This window comes from Phyllostomus hastatus, unplaced genomic scaffold, assembly GCF_019186645.2.
Source record: "Phyllostomus hastatus isolate PE091 unplaced genomic scaffold, TTU_PhHast_1.1 phas_scaffold_182, whole genome shotgun sequence".
In the NCBI taxonomy this organism is placed as follows: domain Eukaryota; kingdom Metazoa; phylum Chordata; class Mammalia; order Chiroptera; family Phyllostomidae; genus Phyllostomus; species Phyllostomus hastatus.
In genome coordinates, this window is record NW_025334013.1 from 12,464,884 (window position 1) to 12,479,428 (window position 14,545).

At 40.1% G+C, this 14,545-nt stretch overlaps 1 protein-coding gene across 7 annotated transcripts in view; it reads right to left on the minus strand.

Moving 5' to 3' along the window:
* The window catches only part of EIF4G3 (eukaryotic translation initiation factor 4 gamma 3), a 288,954-nt gene that overhangs the window by 45,678 nt on the left and 228,731 nt on the right, over positions 1-14,545 (minus strand). For all 7 annotated transcript variants that reach the window (XM_045858600.1, XM_045858604.1, XM_045858603.1 and 4 more), the window contains 4 exons: positions 4,995-5,141; positions 4,380-4,616; positions 3,248-3,352; positions 1,036-1,168 (listed from right to left, as the gene is read on the minus strand). In XM_045858600.1, the coding sequence (XP_045714556.1) occupies positions 1,036-1,168; positions 3,248-3,352; positions 4,380-4,616; positions 4,995-5,141 (622 nt within the window). The remainder of the gene's footprint in view (positions 1-1,035; positions 1,169-3,247; positions 3,353-4,379; positions 4,617-4,994; positions 5,142-14,545) is intronic.

A 14,545-nucleotide genomic window follows, 5' to 3' on the forward strand; every position in this document is an offset into this window, starting at 1 on the left:
ATGTTCCCTTTATTAGTTTTGCCCTCCTGGATAAACTGTAAGTTTTAGAGCAGGGGTGTCAAACTCACTTTCACCGGGGGCCACATCAGCCTCGTGGTTGCCTTCAAAGGGCCAAATATAATTTTAGGACTGGATAAATGTAAGTACTCCTTAACAGTTAAGCGAGAGCTCGGCACTGCCACCGGGTAGGAACAAGGTGCCGGGCCGGATAAAACAAGGTGGAGGGCCAGATTCAGCCTGTGGGCCTCGTGGTTGCCACCTGTGCTTTAGAGGGAAGGAACCATATCTTCCATATCTTTTTATACCTTTCGTCAGTACTAAGTATACAGAAGATGCTCAGTAAAGTCTTACTGCTGACTGACTTCAAAACAGTCAAAGACATCATGTTTAGTTCTTGCAACCTCTGCTTTTACTTAATAACCTGCCTCCAGGTGAAATTTCATGTACCAATTACCACTCTATCTTTGAAATATTCTGTCTGATTTCATTTAACAGCTAAATATAGAGTCATTTAAAAAAAGATTTTATCTATTTTTAGAGAGAGGTGAAGGGAAGGAGAAAGAGAGGGAGAGAAACATCGGCGTGCGAGAGAAACATCCATCAGTTGCCTCTCGCACGCCCCCACCTGGGGTCCTGGCCCATAACCCAGGCAGGTACCTTGACCAGGAACCAAGTCAGCGACTGTTCATTTTGCAGGATGACACTCAACCCACTGAGCCAGACCAGTCAGTGCTAACTACAGAATTCATGATATTTGTCCTTCGAGCTCTTCTCATTTTTTGAAGATTTTATTTATTATTTTTAGAGAGAGGGGGAGGGAGGGAGAAAGGGAGACAGAGAAACATCAATGTGTGGCTGCCTCTCTCATGCGCCCTACTGGGGACCTGGCCTGCAGCCCAGGCAGGTGTCCTGACTGGGAATCGAGCCAGTGACCTTTTGATGTGCAGGCCGGCAGTCAATCCACTCAGTGACACCAGCCAAGACTGTCCTTCAAACTCTTACGTTCTCTAATGCCCAGTGGACTCCGCCTCTCACCTGGTCTTCTCTTCTCTTTGGTCATGAGCTGTTGGACCTTCCTTTGCTCTTCCTGTTCTTCTATTTTAGCCTCTTTGTGAATCTGTTCAATAGTTTTAGGCCCTTGATCTGCTCTTCGAGATACCCAATTACACTGTAAAAGGAGAAAATAGGGTTATCAGCCAGATAACTAAAAAAATAAAACACTAATTTGAAAGCACATAAGCATTCCTATGTTTACTGCAGTGTTATTTACAATAGCCAAAATATGGAAGCAGCCCAAGTGTCCATCAACAAATCAGTGGATAAAACAACTATGGAACATTTACATGGAATTCTACTCAGCCATAAAAAAAAAGAAGAAAATTTTACCCTTTGCAGCAGTATGGATGAACCTAGAGAACATTAACCTAAGTATGCTAAGTGAAGTAAGCCAGTCAGAGAAAGACAAGTACCATATAATTTCACTCATATGTAGAATCTAATGAACAAACTGAAGTACTGAGTAAAACAGGGACAGACATAAATGGAGAGCGAGTGACAGCTAGTGGGGATGAAAGGGGAAGTCTGGGGGTGGAGGAACTGAGCAAAAAGGAAAAATGAGCTAGCCACCAGAAGGCTGCAGATGGGAGGGGGAAGGGAAGACTGCGGAAGAGGTGAGGGCATTAAGAAGTACAAATAGGTGGTTAGAGAAAAGCCATGGGGATGTAAAACACAGGAGCCGAAGAACTTACACGCATGACGGGGGACTGCCTGAGGGAGTGGGTGGAGGGGAACAAAGGGGGACATCAGGACAACTGTAACAGCATAACCAATAAAACATAATTTTAAAAAATAGATAAAAATTAAAAAATTTAGAAATCTTTACTCTTTCACTGCTGGAAAGTGTGAAATACTTCAGTTTTTCATCTGTCTTACAGATGGTACTATGTGCAGTTTGGGGATTAGAGCTCAAGAATTAAATTTTTCTCAGTTAACCCTAACTACTTTATACCGAGCATCCAACAGCCAGTGGATAAAAAGGCAGAGTGAAAGACTAGCCCAAATGTATTTTTATATTATTTTGTATACTTACAAGGAGTAGAGAGAAGAGTAATCAAGAAAGATCATGCCCTGGGGCACTGCTACTTGGTTCATAACACGCTCCACTGGAGCTTTGAATCAAGGCAACTAATACGTTTTTTTTTTTTTTCATATCATGGTTCTGGCAACCTACACAAAGTGTCACACCACTCTGTCCTTTGGTTATCCTCTCTATGAAGGACAAAACCAGTTGCCTCCTTATAATTATACTTCCCTTTCCTTCTTACCCACCTACAGTCCCAACATTTGATGTAAGTACAAGTGGTTGGAGGACTGAGTGAGTTTTTTGTATTTACATTTTTATATTAGCTAGAGGCAAGGATGTCAAACAGGTTTCAATCAGCAATCAGATCCTGATCACATGGCAGTGGCGCTGCTAATAGGAAGGATTTTGAGGCCACGTGGGCTTAGCAAGAAAATGGACCACCCACCAACGCCATCTGGTCTGGCTGCAGGGCAGGGAAGGGACCTGTACTCCCTTCCCTAGTTTAGGGTCAGCTGCAGTATATTCCCTGCAGGAGTTAAAAGGAGGAGAGAAAAAAGAGGTGGTAGGAGTAAAAACTGTTTCTGGTATGAGAAATGAAGAAAATAAATGCAGCAGGACAGGAAGATTTATAGGAAAAACAATGGAGAAGAAAACATTTCCTATGAGCTAGGCACTTTACATAATTGCTTCACTGAATCTTTACAATCCATCTGAAAGGTAAGCAACATCCCTGTTTTATTTTTTCAAGTTATATTTTCATTGTTGTTCAAGTATAGTTGTCTTCATTTTTCTCCCCTCACTTCCCTCAGCACCCCCATTTTAGGGACTAAAAATATAAGGCTCAGGGAAGTTAAATGTATTCATTTTGAAGATGAGGCTTCCTGATTGTTTAGCATTCCAACACTAAATTTAAGTGACCACAATGAAGTCAGAATGGCTGATTTCCAAACGGCAACAGGGTTTGATAATCAGAGTAACGAGAAGAAACACATAACAGGCTGGTGTATGTGCCATTAGTCCTTTCATACACCTCTCCTTGAACTTCGTCAGTGCACGTTCTGAAACTCCTCCAACGAAAGCATTAAGGTTTCACACATGTAGATACCAGGACAAACCAATTCCTTAAGAGAGACTGGAGTATTAGCTTACTATTTTCCTACTTACCAGTCTTAGGTCTATTACATCCTGAAGCATGAATCGAATTCTAGATGAGGTTTTTCTTTCTTTCACAATTTTCTCCATCTGATTAAAATACTGGTCCATCCGTGGCTACAAGAGGCAAAGTCATTAGTATTCCTGGATGAGGAATTCAAACGCAATTTTACCATGTAGAATTTTTAAATAACCTAGGAATACAACGTATAGCCAAAAGTTAACGTGGTAAAACTTTCAATTGAGCATATGACACCCAAAATAAAAGCACCATGTTTTGGGCAGCTGGCTGCGGTCAAGTAACTAATTTCAGGCCAACGTGAACATGTTGTGCTGCAGCTCCCCGGAACCTTCCTCAAGAGAGAGGTGGTCGTGTCCTTTGCCCCTTCCCAATCTTTTCTGCTGGGAATAAAGACAAGGGCTACACTGTAGGAATGACAGCATGTTAAGCTGAAGAAATCTGGTTTTTAATCATCTCTGAGCCACAAGACCACCCTGACTTCTTACCTCTGAGTTCTACTTGCATGACTGAGAAATGAACCTCGATCTTGTTAAACCACTAACATTTGGGGTTTTTTATGACCGGCAAACACAATCCTAACTGATTAAGATGTCATGAAACATCTCTCACATTTCTTTTAAGCATTTCTAATTTCCCAGCCCCTTATTTGTAGAACTCCATGTTATGTTTGAATTATTTTTTTAATGATTTCACCTATTATGATTAGATAGCTGTGTCATTAATCAGAGCATAAAGTAATTTAAGAAAGCTACTGGGTTCTCTTCATTTCTGTACCACCCTCAGTCCTGGCCCATAGTAGCTTCTCTCCCTTTATTTTTGTTCATAATATGCTGACACATACAAGTGACCCGTGAAATGGTTGTGCAGAAAAAGGACAAGGGACAGATAATCTGAACAACTCATGGATTGGCTTTTAGGTGACTTGGGACCTCTTCACTTGTGGCTTTAATGGAAACGTGGTAAAGGCATGATGGCCCAACACTGGCAGTGAGACGGGCACGAAAGGAAAACAAGCAGCCCCGATGGCTGGGGCAGGATGGAACACTTTTGTTGTTGACTGTTCTAGTTCTTTTGCAACCGACAGAATCCCTGCTGGGGGTTTCCGTGATTTTGAACTTTTACCTTTGCTTTCTCAAAGTCCAGGTCTTTGCCAATGGTAGTGAGCAGGCGACACAGGCACTCCAGGGACTCCTCATCGTGGTTCTTCAGCAGCTTCACCACACAGTCATGCATGATGGCTTCGGTCAGCATCTTGAGTTTGAAGAGTTCCCCGATGAACTTGATGTTACCAATGGATCTCCGCCGCGCTTTGTCCTTAGCTTCTTCCAGTTCGTCATGGAGCCGCGTCCTCTCCTCTGGCTGTTGTGTAAGGAGTAACAGAATCTTGATGGTGAAAACTGTACAGTAGACACTAAGAACACACGCTTAGATTCATGGTCTTTGCCCTCTTTCTGGGCATTAGGGAGACCCTTTGAGAGCCTGACTGCAACTATACCCGAAATTTTGCATCTATCTCAGGAGAGGCACTCGGTGACCCCTCAGGATGGTTCTGGATCCCTGTCTTAGAAAGTTGAGTTGCTCTAACAAGAAGCACTAAAAGAAATAAAACTACTCTTTTAGACCTCAATATAGTATCTGCCACAGACACCTACAGTAGAGAGAAGTAGTAGCTGGCTTCGTGAAAATTCTCTTTATTAACACTAAAACTGCACAGGCACTTACTGTAAAAATACTTACAGCGCTGGCAGCCTCAAGTTCCTTCTGTTTCTTCTCAAAGACATCGTCGTCTGCTTTATCTTTTTCAAACTCTTTCTGGCAACGGTTCAACAGCAGCTTCCGGAAATTCACTGTGTTACCAGGCTTGTCTGCCATGGGCACCTTCAGCTACATCCAGATGAGAAAATGCAAAAGTAGCAAGGTTACTTAAATGAGTTCAATGATTTTCTCAAAATATCAATTTAATTTATTTGCAAAACAATTCTACAAGAGGTATACAATTTAGCTTCAGGCATTTCATGTTTCAGTGATATGATGTCTTAAATTTTATACAGAAAAGACACACATTCCTCTCGTATAAATGTACTGTATCTTCTGTGGATGGCTGTGCCTCCAGCTGACTCTGAAATCGACGTGCTACTCTTACAACTATAACCCAGCACTTATCTAGACACCGCAGAGCTATTACTTTTGTTTTCCTTACTACCATTGTAGTTACTTTGGTTTAAAGGAACAAATAGAAGTGGCATGAACTTCATGGCCACAGGAAAACTGTCGTAGGTGAGATTGTTATTCTAGGAAAAAGCAGAAGAGGGAACACATTTGACGATTTTTGAGATATCATTTCCTCAGAACGTCAAGACACTGCAATGCTACTACTTACCTTGATATATACTGTGTTTATTATTTCAGTTGACTAAAATAGTCTATTTTACAGATAAATGCCCCCCCCAGCACCATTCTGAACAGCTCGTGTATAACATGGCAAAATGGTTTTTATGGAATGACAAAGTGGCTCCCAAACTTCGGCAATGCATGGTATTTGCCCTAGGTTTAGTGAGGGAACTTTGTAAAAAATAGGAAGCATTGCATTTATACTCACAAAAGTTAATGTTATCAACATGCATGGATTTAGCTGCTGAAGAATGAATGTCCAGAGAAACTTCTTGAGAACCGAGACCGACACTATGGTGTGTTTGTGCTGGAACTGAGAGTACGCTCTCCAGCGTATTTCCTAGATTCCCACAGAGCGGACTTGCTAAGTCTACTCTGATTAATTGAAGGAACAGATGTCTCATTACATTTTATTTTTATTTTCAGGAAAAAACATTAACTTAGGAAGATGAGGAGATCATCAGATACTTTTCTAGACAACCACAGAAAAGCTAACATGTTCTCATTTCTAAACTCAGACCACACACTTGGAAGCGACTATAGATCATTTCATCGTCAGGCCTACTTTACAGTCACACAAGGAGGTAGAAATTTAATCAGCCTTCCAGAAAAGAAACACCACTACAGGAAAGGAAACAATTTCCAAAGCGAAAGCCAAAAGTAGACTATATTTTCTACTATTTAGGACCCAGAATTAGTAACAATGCAGTGCAAACGAGAACCAAGAAACATATTCACGAGCAAGGTGGTATATAGCAGAGAATCAACATGACATTAGCTTCAGAAGCTAAAAATGTTCTGAAAATCAGCAGTTACATCCAATTTGCTACTTTAAAGAAACACAAGGAAACCAGTCAAAAAGTTCTATCCAGCTTCTTGACATATTCACCAGCGTCACCTTTTATTAACCCGGAGGACATAACTGATGTCACAATCTATCAGCCCTAAAAAGATGTTTCTTCACATTATGGATTACCATATAGAAAATGGGAAGAATGTGGACAACAAACACTATGAAAATCCAAGCCACTGTTTTATGGTGAGAGGAACCAAAATTAAAATGAGCCAGAAAGAATAAGTTAAAACTCGTGACAGTTTGGTGGATAGGAACAAGCAGAAATGATGTAAGGCAAGGGCGAATTTCTCTACACAGAAGGTACACAAGACACAGCGTCGTACACTTTTTATGCAGGGAAAGGCTATGCTGAAAGGGTTGAGTTAAAGATCAAAAGATTTGCTTACTTTCTTTTTAACAGAAGCAACTCTTTTAACCCAAGTCTCAGTTTCATTATCTAAAACAAGGGAGGCACAATAACTGTGTCTAACCTAGAGTAGGGCTTTAAGCATCCAATGAAACAGGTTTGGAGGGAGCACTTTGTAAGTTACAGGCAAGAAAGCTGTAACTGGGATATTCAGAACACTAGAGTTCAAAGAGCACTGGAATCCTGAGTCATAACATCAGGATGTGAATCCCAACTCTGTAACTAATCAGCTATGTAAATCTGAGCGAGCTACCTCACTAGGAGCCAATCCCTGCATTTGCAAAAGGGGACATTCCGATGACTGTAGGTTGAGGGACATTATAAAATAGCTGTTCAAACAGGAGCTTTGGAGGCAGGTCAGAATCCCAGCTCCGTCATGTGACTTTGACCAAGTTACTTAGCTTCATCAAACCTGTTTCTTTCCACGAATCAGGGTAACATCTATCTCTTAGGACAGTTGGAAAAATGAAATGAAATGATCTAAGTAAAGCAAACACTGGCTGGAACACAGAGCCCAACAAGCAAGTATAGCTGTATGTAAACCCTTGAAGCTGTATTCGACAAATGTTCATGATTAAAAATTAAGAGTAACCTATACTGTAATAACGTAAGTATCAAAGAGTGTATAGCAATGTTAGCTCACAAAGCAATTAGGGAGAGAACCACAAAAAGGCAAGAGAAATGAGTATCTGCTATCCCCAAATAATGGCCATGGGACATTTCACACGTATAGGGCCCAAAGAACATGTAACTGCGCATAGAATGTTTGCGTATATTCATGTCTGGACAACTGGCAGAATGCCCGCACATCTGCATGTACATACACCTCAAGGCCAGCAGACATCTAGTGACACAACTCCTAAAGACTTGTTTTGGAACAAGATCTTAATGTCCTCTGGTTAACAGGGAAATATATGGACTAGGCCAGTGAGAACGTATGTTCTGAGAACAGCAATGCATGGTAATTTTTTATTATAAATTCAACAGGATGATGGCATTAAGTTAGCATGTGTTATCTCCTGGGCACTGACTGGTCACCCAATGAAACTGACAGGAGACCCAATGAAATTGGTTAGAAAAGAACATGGAGAATGGGTATCTTATTCTGTTAAAGCTGCTGTAACAAATACCAGAGACTGGTGGCTTAAACAGGTATTTATTTTTCCCAGCTGTGGAGATGGGAAGCCCAAGATCAAGGTGCCAGCAGATTCTGTTCTCGGTGAGGACCCTCTTCCCGGTTTGCAGACAGCTGCCTTCTCTGTATCCTCGTGCGAGGGAGAGAGGAAGCTGTAGTGTCTTCCTCTTCTTGTAAAGTTACTAATCACATCACTGGGGGGTTACACGGAATTTATTTTGGAAGGGGGTAATATGCACATTTAGTCCGTAACAGCGGACAAGGCAGGTGCTGGCAGATGTAACCATGGATAACCACAGAAATGAAAGGTGATGGGCAATGGCTGGATAAAGATCTCTTGGGACAACTGCAGTTTTCACTTAACGGCAGTCCATGACCAACTCTAAGATGTTTCAGATGGATTGTTGGAGAGATGGTTTCTCAGGCAGTCAGGGAACACAGGGTGGGGAGAAAGTAGGTTTACAGTTGTGACTCTGTGAATTTATTCTTGCATTACTTATTACTGTATTATTTTCCAGATTAACAACCGTAACCTACTTTTGCTGGACAGCACCTACATTTTCATCTTGACACAGTAGTATATGCCCGGTGTGACATTACGCTGTAAACTAACAGCACATCACCTCATTCTGTGCTGAGACTTGTCCACACACCGGTCAGCCAGCAACCTTGGATGTGAGTGTTGTCAGCAATGGTGGTCATTTTCTTCTAGCAACAGGACCTGTCCTCCTCATACACGTGTTAGCGTTGAGGTAAATACTCATCCCTAAAAACATAACTCCCCGAGAAGCACGAAGGGCTGTCAGCTCAGTGTTAACTATGCTAATCAGGTATGAGAGGAGAAAAGGGAAGGGCAAGCTTGAACTTGCTTAGCATGCTTAGGATTTCCGGTGCTGTCTCAAAACATAAAGATGCCAGTGCTAACCCATGGCTCAACAGCCATTGTGGATGTTCTGGTCCGAGGTAAAGCATTTAGAATGAAGAATATTAACATAAACAAGTGGCACCCCCATGCTAAATCTGAAATATGAAGTAAAGAGCGGTAAGTCAACTAATTATTACTCATGGGTCCACGGGGACGCAGTATCCTCTACCAGTGGATTCCATATGTGCTATGAACACATCTACCAAAACACAGCTGCATTAGATGTTATCTGAACAGGTATGTAGTACCGAGGGTGCCCACAAGAACCAAAAAGGCATGGTCAAATTATGAAGAGCTAAGCCGTTTCTCATCGATCTTGCCTGCAAAGCATGTTTTGTATTTCACCAGGGGGGCTGCACGTCCTTCCTCCCGGTGACCACTCCAGCCTCTTGCTGCTGCCCCAGGCCGGCTTTTCACACCTGTAATTCCAGACTTGGTTTCTGATGAGGCTTAGTTGTGTATTCCTTGTTCTCTTAGCATCTCTCCCTAGGCTCAGCCCTGTCATTCTTTTCACATCCTGCTTTGAAGCACTTAGAAAGTGGCAATACTAACTGGAATTAACAGGACATAGAATGCTAAAAAATCTACCTTAAGTGCCATTTTTTATAGCTGAGGAATGCATGCCTGACACACCACAGATAAAAAGTAACAAAAGTACAGCCTTAGAGCATAAAATAAATGCAAGTTGTTAGCTTTTCTTGCATTCATGCATTTACCCACTTACAACATGTCCAAGGGTCCATTATGTGCCAGAAACTATTGCCGGCACTAGGAATTTAGCAGTGGGGGTGGTGGTGGTGGGGAGGGGACCCAAAATCCAAAACCCAGAAAAAGTCCCTGTCTATATGAGCTTACCTTCTTGTGTTCCAAGATGGAATCTTAATTTAAATTATGATTAAAATAAAACACAGCAATTTAATATTACCAATCATCTAGTTAAAATTTTATTTAAGTACAGATTTAGATACAGGACGTTTTCTCTTGTCCATTCTTCTCCATTTGTCACTTAATTCAGATGCCCTCCTCCTAAGAGAAGTACTGAATTCTGCTTAAATGCTTTGCAGTTTGTGAAGGTCTCGCAGGTCTTTTCAGTCATTCCTAGATGAACTAGTGGAAGCAGCAATATACCCCAGAGGCATGGTTTACTCTCTCTAATGATGCCCTGGAGCCTCGATGCCAGAGGTTTCACTTAGAGCTCGGTAGAGCCAATAGCTGTGTATAGGCATAAATGTGTCTGAGCGAAGTAACTATGATATTTATAGAGTAAACTGTGAAAAGCAACACCATTACATCAATTTCCTCTGTAAATCTAAAACTTCCTTTCTAAAAAGCCTACCCTTCAAGAAATGGAAGACTGACACAATATAATTGTGTTCTCAATCCCTTACCTAGAGAATTGCTGCAAAACAACAAAAGAGGTTTAAATGGAAGTGTGTGATCCACATGAATGACATGGTGGTGGCAAAAAGGTTTAAAACCTGCTCTAAACAATGAGAACAAGCGTTCTCCTGAATCTTAAAATCTCAACAATCTAAGCCAGGGTTTCTCAACACAGACACTACTGACATTCTGAGTCGGACAATTCATCACTGCGGAGGGCTGCCACGTGCACTAGAGATGTTCAGAAGCATCCTAGGCCTCTACCCACGAAGATGCCAGTACCAAACAAGTCTCTCAGACATTGCCCGATGTCCCATGGAGAACAAAACCATCCCTGTCTGAGAACCATGGATCTAGGCCATGGTTTAAGCTAAGGTTCTAGTGAAACTGTCATAAAAAGTCCCTGTTTAGGCAATTTTGTACATTCAGAGAAAGTTGTGAAACAGGAATAATAGAATGGTTGTGAGCATTAAATGAGTTAGATGTAATCATTTTGGCACATGTATCTCAAAGAATATTGTTATAATTACACTTCTCCTTACTCTTACTACTAATATGACTGTACTATACAACTCTAACTAGATTCCATTATTTCAAATGATGAACACTGATAATCCATGACAAGTGGGACAGGTCTACAAACTGTAACAACTATGAATCAGGACAAATATCTTGCAATGTAACCCGTGGGTGTCTCAGTAGAACATACTGACAATGGCAATGAAATTACTGAAATGAATTAAAGAATACAATGGATAGGAAAAGAGCATTTCCTCCAGGTAACAGCTTAATTTTTTTATTCTACTGCCTTCATTTTCTCTCACTCCATTGGTAGATATCACTTCTCAACTAATAATGATTTAAAAAAAAGCAGTGTTCGTGGTCTTGAAGGTTTGGAAAATGCTGCACAGAGGACATCTCTCTTGTGTGATTTCACGAGAAACAGTATGGTAAACAGAAGCTTGATAAAAAGAAACATGCGCCCTGGCTGGCGTAGCTCAGTGGATTGAGCACGGGCTGCGAACCAAAGTGTCGCAGGTTTGATTCCCAGTTAGGGCACATGCCTGGGTTGCAGGCCATGACCCCCAGCAACTGCACATTGATGTTTCTCTCTCTCTCTCTCTCTCTCTCCCCCTCTCTCCCTCTCTCTCTCCCTTCCCTCTCTAAAAATAAATAAATAATAAAATCTTTAAAAAAAAAAGAAAAAAAGAAACATGCTTCAGCTGGCATTAGTGAAACACATAGTAAAATTTCAATTTTGGTCAACACTGTCCCTTGGAAAAACAACTAGCTAATCTCCATTTCCTTCCTTACAGAATAAAAAATAACACAGCACACATTCATGTATTCACTGGCCAATTGTTAAACCATAACATTTCCCCATATTTGCTTTAAATCTTTTACTTTTGAAGAAATTAAAGTTGAAAAGTCCAGAACACTTTATTTTTCACTATTTTTTTTCCTTTTTCTCACTTTGTAAGGTTCAATTCAATGAAGTATGACAAAACAAACGCACACGACCACCAGCAGGCGTAGTAGCACCAGGTCAAGGAACAGCACCCACAGCCCACAGAGCTCCAAAGCACCAAAGCACTGCCACCTGCAAGCCTCCAAATTTAATCCCATTATCCTGTATGTTGGTAACAACCGGTTTCTTGCCTTTCTTTGCTGTACAACCTAGATATGCATCCCCCAAACACTCTAATTTTTGTTTCATTTTTGAACTTTAAACAAATCACATAATACATATTCTTTTGAGCATGGATTCTTTAGCTAAAAGAATATGGCTTCTTATTCTTGTGAGATTCATCCACGTGTACAGTTGTAGTTTGGATTCACTGTCCTAGTATGAACATGTAATGGATAATTCATTCTACTATTGATGGACAGTTTCAAACTTTTATCCATTATGAAAAACACTGTGAACATTTTGGTATATATTTCACATAATACCTATGTGTGTGTATATCTATATTACTATTCAAATCTACTGACCAAATAAATTAAGGTATACTCTTATTGTCATCTGCAGCTTATTTCAGTTATTTATTATTATTCAATACTAAAGCCAATACATAAACATTCTTGTATATCGTTCCTGTGCACATGTGGGTCATTTCTCTCGGGGATATACCAGGAAGTTAAACTGCTGGGAAAAAGTATATGAACACCTTTAATATTACTGTTCATTACTCCCCAAAATGACTGTATTCATCCTCATTAACACTTTTAAATGTTTTTTCCCACTTTAATGGGTGTGACTTGTATAAAATTGTGGTTTATCTTGTCATTTCCTTAATAATGTATAACACTGAGTATCTTTATCAGTCAATGGGTTTTCACTTCTATTAATTGCCCATCTTTAAATTGAGCTCTGTTTTCTTTTCCTCCTTAATTCTGATTTCAACATTTTGTTAGTTATATGTATTCCAAACAGATTCTCCTAGGCTCTGGCTTTATCTTTGTATTCTATTTATGATATCATTTGCTGTATCAAAAGGTTTGAATTTTAATATTCAAATTTGATACTTTTCCCTTTATTGATTATTTATCTCGAATCTTACTGAAGAAATATTTTTTCTACTGAAAGTTCATAAAGATAGACTTCTCAATTTTCTCCTAAAAGATTAACTGTTGATATTTAAATTTTCATTTCTCCGGTGACTGTTTGACTTTTGTATTTGGTGTTTATTAGGAACCCACTGCCATCCTTTTACTTCAGGCCCCCAGGGTCTCAAAAGTACACTAGCTGTGGCAGTTACCTTTAAGGTAGAGGGAAAGGTACGGTTCTGTATTTATTGACCAGGCTGGTAGGTATGTTCACCTGGCTGGTGTACACTGAGCTGTACACTTCTGTGTGCATGTTGTAGTGGTGTGTGAGAGCTGGCTCACACTAGCTCATAAGAGCTGATTGTTAAACAAGAATTTTGTGAATTAATTGTCAAACTGTTGGTAGCTTAAAATCAGTCATGAATTAACTATTTACATAATTAAATTTGACAAAAGCTACACAATGAGACATATTTCTTTTCCCAAGTAGTGGGAATGTCTTAAAAAAAAGTTTAAAAACATATATCCTTTGGCATATAGGCAATTTTACCATAAAGAAGTAAGAGCTCCAGCATGTGAAAGGATAAATTCACTGAGATGTTTACTGCAGCACTGCTCGTGGTTGCCAACAAAAGCCCCAAAACCAAATCACTAGAAACAACATAATGGAGGGAAGTGGGGGATAAAGAAACTGTTGGAAAAATTATGGTATATACAGGATATGAAATATCATGCAACTTCAAAAAAAGCAGGAGTAAAATCTATTTGTAATGAGCAGGGAGATGCCTAAAACATATTAAGCGAAAGAAAGCAAACTGCAAAACAATGTATATAATTCAATGAATACAACAAAAAAAAAAACACAAAAAAATCCTCTTAATACATATGTTTATGTGTGTATGTGTGTGTGTTTTTAAGATTTTATTTATTCATTTTTAGAGAGAGGGGAAGGGAGAAAGAAAGGGAGAGAATCATTGATGTGCGAGAGACACATAGATCAGTTGCCTCTCTCACACCCCCTACTGGGAACCTGGGCAGTGACCCAGGCATGCGCTCTGACTGGGAATCCAACCTATGGAACCTTGGTTGTCAGGCTCGTGCTCAGTTCACTGAGCTACACCAGCCAGGGCTGTGTGTGCATTTTTACATGACTTTATAAAGAAAGCTGTGGAAGGATAATTTTGCATTGACTGCTTGGAGGAAAGGGAGGCTCACCTGGCTGGGGCTCCAAGTGAAGAGTGTTAACTTTTTCTCTGTATACCTCTATATTGTTCTAATTCCAATAGATTGTTATTTTGTAACTTAAGATAACCCAACAATGTTTTAAAATCTTATTTATGAAGATTATAGGTCATAGCAAAAGTCATGTAAGCGGTTGGTAGGCTTATCTATGAATTCTTCCTATTCTAGTCACACTTGTCTTACTGCCAAGCCTTTTCAATGGTCATTTTTCTCAAGGATATTTTTCTGATATTAAAAAACATTAACAACTTCTCATTGCTATAGGATTAAACCCAAAGTTAGTAAAGGAAACTAAAGTATGAGCCAGAATGTCCGGGATCTAGTCCTAGTTCCATTTAGTAACTACAGGACGTTAAGGCTCTAACAGTGCAAATGAGGGACAGGAGATGGAGAATCAGTTTGC